This window comes from Phalaenopsis equestris, unplaced genomic scaffold (assembly GCF_001263595.1).
Source record: "Phalaenopsis equestris unplaced genomic scaffold, ASM126359v1 Scaffold000455, whole genome shotgun sequence".
NCBI classification, from domain to species: domain Eukaryota; kingdom Viridiplantae; phylum Streptophyta; class Magnoliopsida; order Asparagales; family Orchidaceae; genus Phalaenopsis; species Phalaenopsis equestris.
In genome coordinates, this window is record NW_018164896.1 from 451,328 (window position 1) to 466,333 (window position 15,006).

The following is a 15,006-nucleotide window of genomic DNA, read 5'->3' on the forward strand; positions in this document are numbered from 1 at the left end:
GATATATATATATATATATATATATGTATGTATGTATGTATATTCAATAAAGTTTGCTTATTCCATATTAAACTATAAGTAATTAATCGTTACTACTTGTTTTATTAATGGCTTCAAAGTAAATTTATTCTTTTAAATTAAGCTTTACTTTATAATTCATTTTTTATTTCTCCTCGCATATATATTGATTAATTTGTTAGTTTTTTTGTTAGAAGGCTTCATATGGTCTAATATTTATATCCCATGAGAAACAAAAGAAGGGAAAGTCATCGAAAAGCTTTTTAGGTCTCTCTAGTTTTCGAGGTTTGAGAGAGGACTTTTGTTGTGTGACTCTTGAGTTAGATGGATCCATCAAAGAGAAACCCTGTGCAAGGGGTTTCATTATGAGTTGAGAATAAAGTCAATACGGTTGTCATAGTTTTGGATGCATAAAAATATTCTAGTATTATGTTAGCATTGATGCCTAAACTACTAATATACTCTTTAAACTATCTACAAGAGACTGATGGCTTCTTGGAATCTAATCTATCATTTCTTCTCATGATGTATATAAATTAACAACTTTCTTCATTTATGCAAGTCTTGTATAATGTTAAATTTATTCTAAAATTAAAATATAATATCATTATATTTGTTCTTCACAGCTTCTTGATAAAGAGATGTTAATCGTGGTTTCACGTAAAAATGTAGAGTTCAATCGAACTTGAACCACATTATATTATTATTTTTCTCTGATATATATATATATATATATATATATATGTATGTATGTATATTCAATAAAGTTTGCTTATTCCATATTAAACTATAAGTAATTAATCGTTACTACTTGTTTTATTAATGGCTTCAAAGTAAATTTATTCTTTTAAATTAAGCTTTACTTTATAATTCATTTTTTATTTCTCCTCACATATATATTGATTAATTTGTTAGTTTTTTTGTTAGAAGGCTTCATATGGTCTAATATTTATATCCCATGAGAAACAAAAGAAGGGAAAGTCATCGAAAAGCTTTTTAGGTCTCTCTAGTTTTCGAGGTTTGAGAGAGGACTTTTGTTGTGTGACTCTTGAGTTAGATGGATCCATCGAAGAGAAACCCTGTGCAAGGGGTTTCATTATGAGTTGAGAATAATATCAATATGGTTGTCATAGTTTTGGATGCATAAAAATATTCTAGTATTATGTTAGCATTGATGCCTAAACTACTAATATACTCTTTAAACTATCCTAAAGAGACTGATGGCTTCTTGGAATCTAATCTATCATTTCTTCTCATGATGTATATAAATTAACAACTTTCTTCATTTATGCAAGTCTTGTATAATGTTAAATTTATTCTAAAATTAAAATATAATATCATTATATTTGTTCTTCACAGCTTCTTGATAAAGAGATGTTAATCGTGGTTTCACGTAAAAATGTAGAGTTCAATCGAACTTGAACCACATTATATTATTATTTTTCTCTCTGGATAAATTTATAGTAATTTTATGATTTCAAAATGAAAATATGATTGCTTAAAATCTAGCTGAGGTTGTATTTCTTTGTTTAGGACTACTATGCCTTGAAGGTAATGTCTGAGTATATAATTATGTAGCCAAGTTAGTTGTCTGATTTGAAATATAGAAACCCTAGATCAAATGAGTCCATGGGTTTGATCATCCTAGTATAATAAACTAGGCTACTATGTCTCCCTTGAGAAACTCTGTTGGAATATAGAAACCCTAGATCAAATATAATCTTTTTATTAATAAAATTTGTCATCATGTAAAATAAAATAAAGAAACTTAAATTCAATAGAGAAATTTTGATTGATTTTATATCATGACAGAATCGAATGGAATTATGTACGCCATTCAAAATAAGTTATCATGATGTTTGTTCAATGAAAGACTTGACAGAGTCCTCTTTGGCTTTTGCTGTCCACGTGGGCTTTAGCTGGACGAGCGCAGCCAATCCCCGCAAGCAAATCTTTCCCCGCACTCGTCGCATTCGCCTGCTTCGGCTACGAATGGCTAAGATGCTCCAGAACTGACGCCACTTGTTTACCGCTTTCACCAGCCCTTATCCACTTCAGCAACTTCACCTCACCCACACGTTAGGTGTTCGGCGAAATGCACCACATAAGAAATCCCCCCTGCTGCTCTTCCTCTCCCTTCCTCTCACCTCACAATTCAGTAGAAACTTCGAAGCGGGAAGACGCAATTAAGATCAGAACCAGTGCCTCCTCAGCGCTTACCATAATGCCAATTACAGCGTCCACCGCTTCCACCTCAGCCCTCTCGGGATCTCTTTTCCGGCGTCCCGCAGCCCTACTAGCAGCGACGCCGAGGCCTTCATGGCTCCTGGCTCCTGCAGCCATGCCCGCAGCACGGAGGAGCCTCTCATGTCAGGTCGCCATCGCAACTGACGTCTCTTCCTCTTCGCCAGATGCGATCGCCGAGGAAGAAGCCGAGGCCGCCGCTAAGATTGGTGCCAAGATTCGCGTGACGGCGCCGATCAAGGTATATCACGTGATGAAGGTACCGGAACTGGATTTATGCGGGATGGAGGGAGTGATCAAGCAGTACGTTGGAGTTTGGAAGGGGAAGCGTCTGTCAGCCAATTTCCCCTTCAAGGTGGAGTTCTTTGTTTCCCTCGAGGGGCAGGAGAAGCCGGTCAAGTTCGTTGTGCATCTTAGGGAGGATGAGTTCGAGTACTTGTCTTGTTCCGATTGAGCGAGTTTTTGTTGTGTTCTTGATGCAGAGATTGCAGATTTCGGAAGCCCTCTTTCTATGTCGATCTGGCGATGGTTGTAACTACGGAAGGAACTGTAGAGGGATCACTGTAATCTCTGCTCCTGCGTGATAAAATGGGTAAGTTGTAAAAATACTTATTACATGATTCTGAATTGCTATAAGAAAAGAGAATATAGTTTCTTGCTCAAGTTGAATTCTGGTGATTTATTCCTAGTTTCAGATAGTGTCATGAATTTGGGCATCTGTTTTTATCAAAAGCTGTACTGTTGCACCATAATGCATCATCTTCATTTAATTTTGAGGGTTACTTTGCGTTCTTAGCTGTTGAAATATTTGTAGTATAAAGGTAAAAAAGTAAAGTTTGTGTGTTAGATATGCAAAATATTTCAAAATTTAATTATAGGAAATACTCATTCCAGTCTTTGCATGATGGATTTTACATTGCAATGACCCATTAAGCAATGAAATAGGCAGTCATTATTTCTATGGATTTTGGTTAAACCAAAGCTTAGCAGCTTCTTTTGAATTTTGGCATTAACAACATCAATAGAGACCTAATATTTCTATACTTGGTCAATTTAGGAATAAAGATTAAAGAATATGTTTTGAGATTTCCAATTCCTGCTACATATTGTATATTTAAAGAGAGAGAGAGAGAGAGAGTTGAAGTTGTGGTTTAATTTTGGAAGTTTTTCTGTGTGCTCATTTTTCGTGAACTCAGTACTTAGTATTTTTTTGAATCTCATTGAATTTTATTTTTATCGTCATGCCATTAATGTGTTCCTTTTTCATTATTGTTAGACCTCTGATTATATTATTATTTTATGTAACCTAATTTAGTTGGTATATACTTGGATCAAATCCTTCCTACATCAAAATTGTGCTTTCTCACTCGAGCTTTCTGAAAAAAACTTTATGTAGAAAGAAAATCTGATTTGAATGTTCTTAAAGTTACAAAGGTTATTCCAAAATAAGAATCTTTCATTTCCTTTCTGCCAAACCAATACTGGAATTTAGCTCTAAAACGCAATTACACTCACATCTCAGCACATATTCGAGCATGTTCTGATCAATGCACCATTTATAATGCACCTTAACTTTTATATTTATACAGTCCAAATCTTTCATATCACTTAGAAAATACCACTATTTTAACATCTAAAAAATGAAATACTCCTTTTAATGCATAGGTAAGGTGATATGGTAAGTAAAATTGACATTAGATGTTAAATATGTAAATACATATGAATTGAGTGCTATTTATGCAAATCTTCCTTTTTGAAATAATTATTGGTCACTCCAGCATCTAGCAGCTATGTTTATTTAGGCCTGTGTCTGCTAATTGTTTTCAATCATTGTATGCGACAATAAAGTCGTCAAATTTGAGAGCATTTCAGGGAGTTTGCATTTTTCTAAAATTAAAGTTGCTTTTAACAACATCCAACCAAATGATGAATCTTCCACATTCACTTTTCTTTCGACCATATTTTATATATTCAGTCAACCAAATAAATTCTTAGCTCATATCTACTTTTGCACCCTTTTTTATTCTTACCATGGTATTATTCTTAATGATGATTATTTTTTGTTTTTTTTTTTTTTTTTTTTGGCTCTGAAAGTTTCTTCTGTGTTTAACTGCAACTAAAATGTTGATGAATACTTTGGTGTATTTTTTTATTGTTCGTATGCATGGAGGCTAAGGTTTTATGAGGTTTGATGGCTAACTAATAAAATGAGGTAATCTGAGCACTTTTTTCCTATCAAACATGCGACTAATTGCAAATAACTGTTTGTTCTAGTTATTTGTATGAGTTTGAAATTGGGTGGCTGCATCTCTCTTGATGAGTTTGAGCACCTTCTGTCACATGGTGTTATTGGGATTGAATTTGCAATTTTGAAATGAATAAAGTCGGGCTATGTGAAGTATGTTAGGAAAGAGCACTTCAACTCTAGTGTAGTATGATGAATTTATAAAATAAAGTAAGTTTATGTTCACAGCTGCCTATAGATCTAATAATTCAGCTTAGTGTCATGGCTGTACAGAAATCTAATAATCCACTAAGTTTTTATATATATATATATAATTACAATTTATACGAAGTTGGAAACATAAATTTAGATACCATCTTGTATGACTTAGGGTCTGTTTGGCACAACTTATCCGTCGTGTCTGTGTTTTCAAAACACTACCATGTTGTTTGTTTTCTCCATCTTCGGTGCGTTTTGCGATACGCGGGATTTATTTTGTAGTAAACGCCGGCTGTGGGTGTGACCCGCGACCCTGTTTTGGAGGAATTTTCTTACCTCTCCGCCCTCCAGTCGCGCTTGCCCTCCTTCCGTGCCCTAGGTGCCTCTTCGATTCTCTCCTCTATCCTCATCTAGTGGCTTCGATCGCTAGACAAGGACTCCCTCTCACGCGTCTCTCTCGTTTGTTGCCTTTCTCCTCCTCCTCCTCCTCCTCTTTGTGATCTGTGGTTGTGGTGCTCTATAAGTAATATCGTTGTTTTTCCTGTGGTGATTTTCGATGGAATGACTTTTCTATGTGTTTATTTGGCTTTCTTCTTTGCTGTGAGAAGTTTGCAATGATTTGTGAGTAATATCATGCTCTTTCTTGTGGTGAATTTTGAAGCAATGGCTTTTTTTTGTGATTTTTTGGTTTTCTCCTTTTTTGTGCTTTTTCTCTTGATTGTTGTTTTTGTTTGGGTGTTAGATGCTGGACTTGGGTGTTGGACTTAAATGTGTGTGTTGGTGGTTGGTGGCTAGTTCATGCTTGAGAGTGCTTTCTTCATATTGTTTCTTTGATAAATAGAATGTTTGATGAAGAAACTTGGAGAACAATTGGTTTTGAATGTTCTTTAGACTTTAATTTTGCTGCTTAATGGAAACAATAATTCAAATGTTGAATTTATAATATTTATTGGCAAATGCAGTTATAAAAGCATGATGTGTTTGTCTCTCATTTTAATGTGCTATCAAAGAACAATATTTCACTGCAGCATTTTGGACTAGATGCTCTCCAACAATTCTTATGTGTGTGTCTCTCTCTACTGTTGCCTTTGGTTGGGTGTTGCTGATGCAAGCTGACTTGTCATTTTGATGCTACATTATCTAATGTTGCCCCATACACATAGCTATTATGATATTTTCTGCCCATCATAATCAATTAATAAAGACTATGCTCTAGTAGCTTGATCAAATGCCATTTTTTTGGGATAAGGATGTGAGGGATTACCTGTGTTGAAAGGGCTCTTTTGGATATGTTTTTTTTTTTTTTTGGGTTGTGATGGAGTTGTGGTGGGAGGTGGGTTGTGGCTGTCATGGTTTCTGCCTAGTTTTTTTCCTTTTCTAGTACACTCGATATTCACTATTATGTGAGGTGTGTATATTTTTTTTTCCTACTGTTCTGAAGTGGTTTTTTGCTTTTCAAATATCAAATGTATCGCTATGACAATTATGTTACAAACAACACTATTGTACAGGAGTAGAATGATCATTTATCCAAAAAAATTTGCAAATTAGTTGTTTTCCCAACGCACAAACCAAACAACCAGTCAACTTATCTGGATCAGCTGCTGATCAACAGCTTATCTGAATCAGTTGTTGATCAGCAGCTTATCTGGATCAGTTGCTTATCAAAAGATTATTGATAAGTTGCAGCTGCCCCAGATAGAGACTTAGAGAATGTATCCACCTGTTGTTAAAATGAGCATTAAATATGGAAGAGGTGTTATTGTTGTAGTTAGTCTTTTTCCCTCTCAATTGTATTTTTTTCTGCAATTGAAGGGTACAGAGTCCATATGCATGCAGACTATGGATTCCGTGTAAAGCGTTGCACACTATTGCAACATATTGTTTAATAGTGTATAATAATGTTATAATGTTGTACATGAAGTTTGCATGCATGCGGTTTCTATACACAATACTCTCTCAAACTGTAGAGGCTCCAATGAAACCATTCCTTGTTATGATTAAGAGCTTCTTTTGTTAAAATAAAAAATAGCTGCACCTTCTTTCTTTAAAAAGTAGAACTCTCTTGGCAAGCATCTTCTCTCACTTTATGTTGTTGCTTCCTATTTTAATATGCATGAAACTTACAGTTTATCTTTTTATATTTACAGCATGTGATGGTAGACGTGAAAGATTAGGTGATTATAAATTTTGACTGTTAATTATCATCTTAAAAATTAAGTATTAATGAATCATGTGCTATTATCTACTAACCTTGAAAATTTTAATATGAATGGATCTTGAATTTAGTAGACGCTAATCATGAAAATAAAAAAAAACAAAGCTTATTCAAGATAAAATATGAACAATTGTCACGTATTTGTGAAACTCTTAGTTAACTACTTTGAAAGAGTTTAAAATTGTTGAATTAACTAAATTTTATCTAATCATAAAAAATGTTGTTTCTTTTCATCCGTAACCTAACAATTAATTATAATAACAAATTAAATTTTGTTCAATCCATTGGTAATCTGTATAAATTAAACATTGTCATCGAAATAAATGAAACAGCATAAAGCTTAGATATGTTCCAAACTGAACAAAAAGCTAATGCAAAATTCATTATGGGCAATTATGAGAAAATTCAATAAAGCAATAAGAATAACTGTTGTTCTCCATAATTCTCAGTGCAGTCGAAAAGTGCAAAAATTGGGCGCATATAAACTAATTACTTACTGATAAATCCGGTGTCACAGGAACTCTATTTGTTTGGATTTGCTACATAATACCTACGGTGAAATGAAACAGCCTCTATTCCAACTCTAAATGTAAAAAATGTAAAAAAGAGTAATAAAATTGTCAAAATTGTTTGAAATGATGATATACAATTTTGAGAGCCAGCCTGAGATCCTTCTTCATCTCTTAAAAAATTGTGACGATTGTTAAGTAAGAAATCGGAAAAATATAAAATGAATTTTGTTGGCATAAATTTGAAATTATTTTATTTTCAAAAATATTTTCAAGAATGTCAAAACACACTTCTAATTATTGTTAAGAGTTTATAATTTGATTTTTTTGTTCTTGGACTAAAAATATCGTGGTTGAACATGTGAAGTATATATATATCTATGTTTGTGTGTGTGTGTAATTTTAGAGGAATTTATTTGGGGGCTGATAGTGATAGCAAAGGGATTGGATATTTGCGCACGAGATGGTGGATGTTTTGACATTTTCTCTCGCAAATTGCAGGTTTAATGCTCAAAAACTCACATAACCAAAATAATAATAATAATAATAAAAAGAATGAAAAGAGTGGACGCACAGAATTTCGGGTTGATACCATTTGAGCCATCATTCACTTGGAGCATGTACTTTTCAAAAAAGTGATTTTTTTCTCTCTCACTCTTCCCTTGCTTTTTTAACCTAAATAGAAGTGATTAAGCTAAATTTATGCATTTCTTGATTTAAGCTTTGTTGCCTATTTTTTATATTGCTGTTAATGATTGGTAGGAGAGCATGTGGGGCTTGATGATTGCAACAACAAATTTTGGCTACGGTAAGTCCAGAAAGGGTTCTGCTTATGCAAATTGATTTGGACAATGCATTGGTAGTGTTAGAAACGATGACTTCAAGTTGGTACTGAGAAAAAATAAAATAAAATAAAATAATTGCAACCTAACCATCGAAAGGCTCTATAGAAACTACATCTTCACCGACAATATGAGATATTGTGTAAGATGTTGGGAAAGAGAAAATAGGTAGTGTTGTGGTTGAAGTTTGAACAGTTATGCATAGCTAAAAAATTAACAAGTGAATTACACTTGAAGAAATGACTTTATATTTTCTATCTAGCACAATGAAGGCTTTCAAAAGATCACTTAACCATCTTAAAGAATTCATTTCTGATTTAGAAAACCATAATGATTAGTTGTGATGAAGAAGATTTAGAATTCATTTTATGCAGTCATGAAATATTTATTACAAATGAAGTTTATGAGACTGTTTTCTAAGGAGAAAAAACTTATGGTTGAATCTAAAGCTGAGGGGAAACGCCTTTTTTGAGGGAGAACTCATGAGAATTATTTTGAATCTCATAATGAAGTTAAGGTTTGTAGATACGGCTAATTTGAAAGGAAAATAATTGGAAAATTTTAGCTGAATTGATATGCTATAAGAGATCATAGTGATGGAGGACTCCTGAATGGTTCTGATGGTAACTATAAATAATGTGAAGATTACCTTTTTTATTATTATGATTGTATGTTTTGTATGTATCCTTATAAATGCTATTTTTTCACCATACAAAACAATCACCATAAGTGTTGTTTTGAGATAAAATGATATATCTTATAAAGTAGTTGATATTGGTAGAATCATAATCAAGGTACTTGAAAAAATCGTTTGAGCATTTAGTGATGTGAAGCTTGTCGCAAAATTGAAGAGCATTTTATCTTTTTAAGTACTTTTGATAAAAAAGTTATAAATATATTGGTAAAGATGGAGTCTTAAAGAATAACAAAGACGCTCTTGCTAGGATGAAAGGCTAGAAAAATTCTATCAAGGTATATTTTCTTGCAGGGCATACTATTATAGTTGATTAAACTATAATTGCTCCTTTATAGTGTGGCATATGCATCTCAGGCATATGACTGAGAATGTTATAGCAGAATTTAGTAGAATAGACAAAATAGTGATAAATTAAAATTTGATAAGCATTATATTTTAGAAAATAAAAGAGATTCACTTCATAAAAGGCATTCATAGCATAAAAGGTGCACTCTATTATGTGCGCTGTGACCTCTAATGGCCATCGATGGTGCAATTGCGGGCCGCTATGGCTACTATTGATGGTTTCTAAAAAAGAAAAGAAGAAAAAAAAGCTTGGGTAATCTTTGTATCGCCGACATTCAAAGAGTGGAAGACTATGATTGAGTAATAGATGCTGAAGCTGTTAAACATTTCTATACCTATAACGATTTAGGGTTTCTCTTTGTTGAGCTTAATATTCTATGCAAATTAGAAGGAATTATAGTTACACTTAATTGTTTATCATACTCTATAGCATAACAGTGTATCAATGCGAATGAATGAGACTTTAATGAAGAAAGTACATTATTTATTTATGCTTCTTATGTAGCAAATATTTTAGGGCGGATATACCCTCTACAACTTAATCACTCCCTTTCAACTACTATTCACAACATAACTCTAGAAGTAATATAGTTTGGTACCGTCTCTTGGTAGTGTTGATTTGAGCATATTTTGATGTCCAACTTATGCTCAACTTGATAATGGAAAGCTGGAATTCATATTTATGAAAAGTGTCTTTATTGGTTATAAGTATAGGGTTCAAAAAATCATGATATGATTACTAGAATGCAAAAACATCATAATCAAATGAGATATGTTTTTTTTAGAAAATTGCATTACTAGTTGACTTATCTTCTACAAATTCTTATGAGGCAAATCCTAAAAATTCAGGTTCAAATCAGTTCATAAAATCTATATTTTGCATCTCAACTTAGAGATAAGAGTGGTGATGTTTATTTATCTACACTACTACGACCATGTTATTGTACTACTAAAGATAAGACTAGAAGAGGTATTAGAGTTCTTTGGAGGCATGGATAAACTGATTTGTTGTCTATGCCTTGAATATAACTATATTGTTGATTCTAATGAAGAACCTTTGGCATATGGATGATTGACATATCTAAGGAGATAGAATCACTTCAAAAGAATGGCACATATGGCTTAGAAAAATTGCCTACAAATAAAGACTACCTTCAAATAAAAGGTTTGTTTGCTCTAAGCGAGTAAATATAAAAAATGAATGAATATTGAGGTTAAATACCTAACTAAAAGGCAAGACTTATTACAAAGGGCTATAATCAGATTCTAGGAGTAAACGTCGTATATGCATTTTCTTCGGTTGTAAGGTATGGTTTAATTTCATCTTTGCTTGGTATTATGATTGTGCATGATTTTTTGTTTTAAAAACTAGATGTGAAGATAATGTTCTTTTATGGATAACTTGAGTTGAACATCTACATATAGTAGTCAAAGGGTTTTATAGCCTTTGGAAAGGAAGATACGTGTTTGTTGAGAAAACCTCATTTTGACCTATAATTCTCTCTCAAACAATGGCACAAGAGGTTTCACTTTTTTATGATTACTCATGATTTCAAAAGAAGTAATTATAAATTTGTTTATACTTTGAAAGAATTGACAATGGTTAATTTGTATACCTAATGCTATATGTTGATGATATATTAATAGTTGTCAAGAATAAGGGCCCGTTTGGGGCAGCTTGTAAGTGCAACATCGCCTCACTGTTCGGAAAACACGTTTCAGTAGCTTATCCGAAAACGCAATTGAGTTTTAATACTAAATGCAGATCGGCCTCCAGTGGGCCATGTTTCAGGATAAGCTGCTTATCTGGATAAACACAAAGTGTTAACAGTAAGATGAGAAAGGTCAAAGCCCACCTCAGTATCGCGGGTTGAACTCCACGAGTCACCCGCGGGCCACGTTTCAGGATAAGCTGCTTATTTGGATAAACACAAAATGTTAACAGTAAGATGAGAGAGGTCAAAGCCCACCTCAGCAAGAAGTTTGAGATAAAAAATTTAAATTCAGCAAGAAAGATGCTTAACCTAAAGATTTTGAGAAATAAAATAAGCTAGTATATCGTGCCTAAAAAAAGATGCATTGAGAAATTTTTCTATGTATTTAATATATATAATGTCAGATAATTTAGTACTTTGTAAACAACTCATTTTAAACTTGTATTTATTCTCTCCATAATCAAATGATGAGATTGGCTAACCAAATTTTATATTTCAGTGCTTTAGGTTCTTTCATGTATGTTATGATTTTCTCAAGTCCAAAGTTATCATATGTAGGTTAGTTCAATAAATTTTTAGATTCTGAGATACAATATTGATACATGCTTGTTATTTGAGAGACCTAAACATGACCAGTGATTACACCAATTCTAATTTTGTAAGAGAGATCCTTTAAGAGGATGTAATTTTATCCCATCTATTAATTAATTGGATAGCTCTTCATATACGACGGTCAAAAGAGTTTGTTCGCAAACATCTCATGTTCGACTTGTTAACTAACTAGTGTTTGGCTCGTTCGTTAAGTAAACGAGCCGAATAAGAATAATTTGTTAACTAACTAGTGTTTGGCTCGTTCGTTAAGTGAACGAGCCGAATACGAACAATTTTACTAGAATGATGAATTATAATTAATTGTCCGTGCTCGCCCCGACATTCCCTAAATGGTGAACTACAGCTTACCATTGGTAGTATGTCGTAGCGCCCGCTTAAAAATTAGGGAGATTTCATCAGCTCAACCCTTAAATCATGATTTTTATGATTTTTTTAATTTTTCTTTGCATGGCTACAGGGCTAGAAAAAGGTTGGATGGGTCAATAATGCCAATTTTGTACGTGCAACTTCATTTTTTTAACTAGAAATAGTAAACTATAACGCATCACCAATGCTTCGCCCCGGCTCTGGATTGGAAATAATCAGATTTCATCGTCTTGATCCTCAAATCATAATTTTATGGTTTTTTAAAGGCAGGCAGGCCAACAGTGTCCGGTTTGACATACAACTCTATTTTTGTGACCAAACACGATGACTCGATAAAGTACAATTCAATTGAATCTTTTTGTTTATTAAACATGTGAGGAGATTCTACCTGTCAACATTTTGTCACAATCAATTACTATATTGGGGTGTAGGGTTGTCAAAAAAACTTGTAGTTCGTGTTCGGCTCATTAAGTAGCTCGTATTCTGCTCGTTGTTTAAGTAAATAAGTCGAACAAGTACAATTTTTTAAAGATCGAATTATAAAAGAACAAAACAAGAACAGCGCTTTGTTCGCTCGTATTCGGTTCATTTTAGCTCGAAATAAAAAAAAAATCATATAATTGCTTATATAGTAATATATTATATAAATTATTTATATAATAATATACTCTATATAAGTTTAAATCATAACAGATTGTGTGATAATATGATTATCTGCATTCTTTTATATAGATTTAGTCCTAATTTAAATCCAATACTCTACATTAATTTTTTTCCAATTAATTTTAACAAACAAATTTAGAGTCAAGCACGAACAAGAACATTTAAATTGAATCAAATACAAACACATAGTCCACGAGTTAATTTTGAACTTAATAATTTGAAACGAGCCAAACACAAAGTCTGAGGACGAGTCTGAGGTCACTCAAGCCTGACTCATTTAGAGCCTAACTTCATATACCATATGTACATGCATCACCCCTTCACTATACTTAACAATAAATTGATTAAATATAAAATAAAAAAATAATTGTAATATTGAATAATAAAAAAAATTATAAATAATATTAATAATTAAAACTAAAATAAATTGATAATCAATAAATTTAAGAATATTACATAAAAAAATAAACATTAATTATTTTATATAGATTTAGAATATAACTAACTAGTGTTTGGCTCGTTCGTCAAGTAAACGAGCCGAATACGAACATTTTTTTTAAGCTTGAATTATTAACTAGCCAAAAAAAAATAGCTCTTTGTTCGTTCTTAATTGACTTGTTTTAGCTCGAAATAAAAAAAAAATGATATAATTATTTATATAATAATATATTATATAAATTTTTTATATAATAATATACTCTATATAAGTTTAAATCATAACAGATTGTGTGATAATATGATTATCTGCATTCTTTTATATAGATTTAGTCCTAATTTGAATCCAATACTCTACATTAATTTTTTTCCAATTAATTTTAACAAACAAATTTAGAGTCAAGCACGAACAAGAATATTTAAATTGAATCAAATACAAACACATTGTTCACGAGTTAATTTTGAACTTAGCAATTTGAAACGAGTCAAACACAAGCCAAGTCTGAGGTCGCTCAGGCCTGACTCGTTTAGAGCCCTAACTTCATATACCATATGTACATGCATCACCCCTTCACTATACTTAACAATAAATTGATTAAATATAAAATAAAAAAATAATTGTAATATTGAATAATAAAAAAATTATAAATAATATTAATAATTAAAACTAAAATAAATTGATAATCAATAAATTTTAGAATATTACATAATAAAATAAACATTAATTATTTATCAACAATTTGTTACAACTTATAAAATTTAAATGTAACTTTTAAAAAAAGCGTTGAACATACATGCCCTAAATTTTTTTTTATTATTTTTTAATTATAATCATCGTAGGCATATCCTACCCATGTCAAATATGTCACACGCATCTCTAAATACCCCTTTATAATGAAATATTGATGATTATAGTTGACAGCACCACTGAGCAATCAGAATAAATAAAGATTCTAGGTTGACGATGGCAGGTCCTTGTGTATAATTAAAACTAAAATAAATTGATAATCAATAAATTTAAGAATATTACATAAAAAAATAAACATTAATTATTTTATATAGATTTAGAATATAACTAACTAGTGTTTGGCTCGTTCGTTAAGTAAACAAGCCGAATACGAACATTTTTTTTTAAGCTTGAATTATTAACCACCCAAAAAAGAATAGCTCTTTGTTCGTTCTTAATTGACTTGTTTTAGCTCAAAAAAAAAAAATCATATAATTGTTTATATAATAATATATTATATAAATTATTTATATAATAATATACTCTATATAAGTTTAAATCATAACAGATTGTGTGATAATATGATTATCTGCATTCTTTTATATAGATTTAGTCCTAATTTGAATCCAATACTCTACATTAATTTTTTCCAATTAATTTTAACAAACAAATTTAGAGTCAAGCACGAACAAGAATATTTAAATTGAATCAAATACAAACACATTGTTCACGAGTTAATTTTGAACTTAGTAATTTGAAACGAGCCAAACACAAGCCAAGTCTGAGGTCACTCAAGCCTGACTCATTTAGAGCCTAACTTCATATACCATATGTACATGCATCACCCCTTCACTATACTTAACAATAAATTGATTAAATATAAAATAAAAAAATAATTGTAATATTGAATAATAAAAAAAATTATAAATAATATTAATAATTAAAACTAAAATAAATTGATAATCAATAAATTTAAGAATATTACATAAAAAAATAAACATTAATTATTTTATATAGATTTAGAATATAACTAACTAGTGTTTGGCTCGTTCGTCAAGTAAACGAGCCGAATACGAACATTTTTTTTAAGCTTGAATTATTAACTAGCCAAAAAAAAATAGCTCTTTGTTCGTTCTTAATTGACTTGTTTTAGCTCGAAATAAAAAAAAAAT

The 15,006-nt window shown here is 31.5% G+C and overlaps 1 protein-coding gene across 1 annotated transcript; it reads left to right on the forward strand.

Moving 5' to 3' along the window:
• The first annotated feature begins 1,908 nt into the window (after positions 1 to 1,908).
• LOC110027852 (ferredoxin-thioredoxin reductase, variable chain, chloroplastic-like) lies at positions 1,909 to 2,912 on the forward strand. Its single transcript, XM_020729464.1, has one exon. The coding sequence runs from the start codon at positions 2,114 to 2,116 to the stop codon at positions 2,714 to 2,716; it is 603 nt and encodes a 200-aa protein (XP_020585123.1). The 5' UTR covers positions 1,909 to 2,113; the 3' UTR covers positions 2,717 to 2,912.
• The last annotated feature ends 12,094 nt before the right edge of the window (positions 2,913 to 15,006 follow it).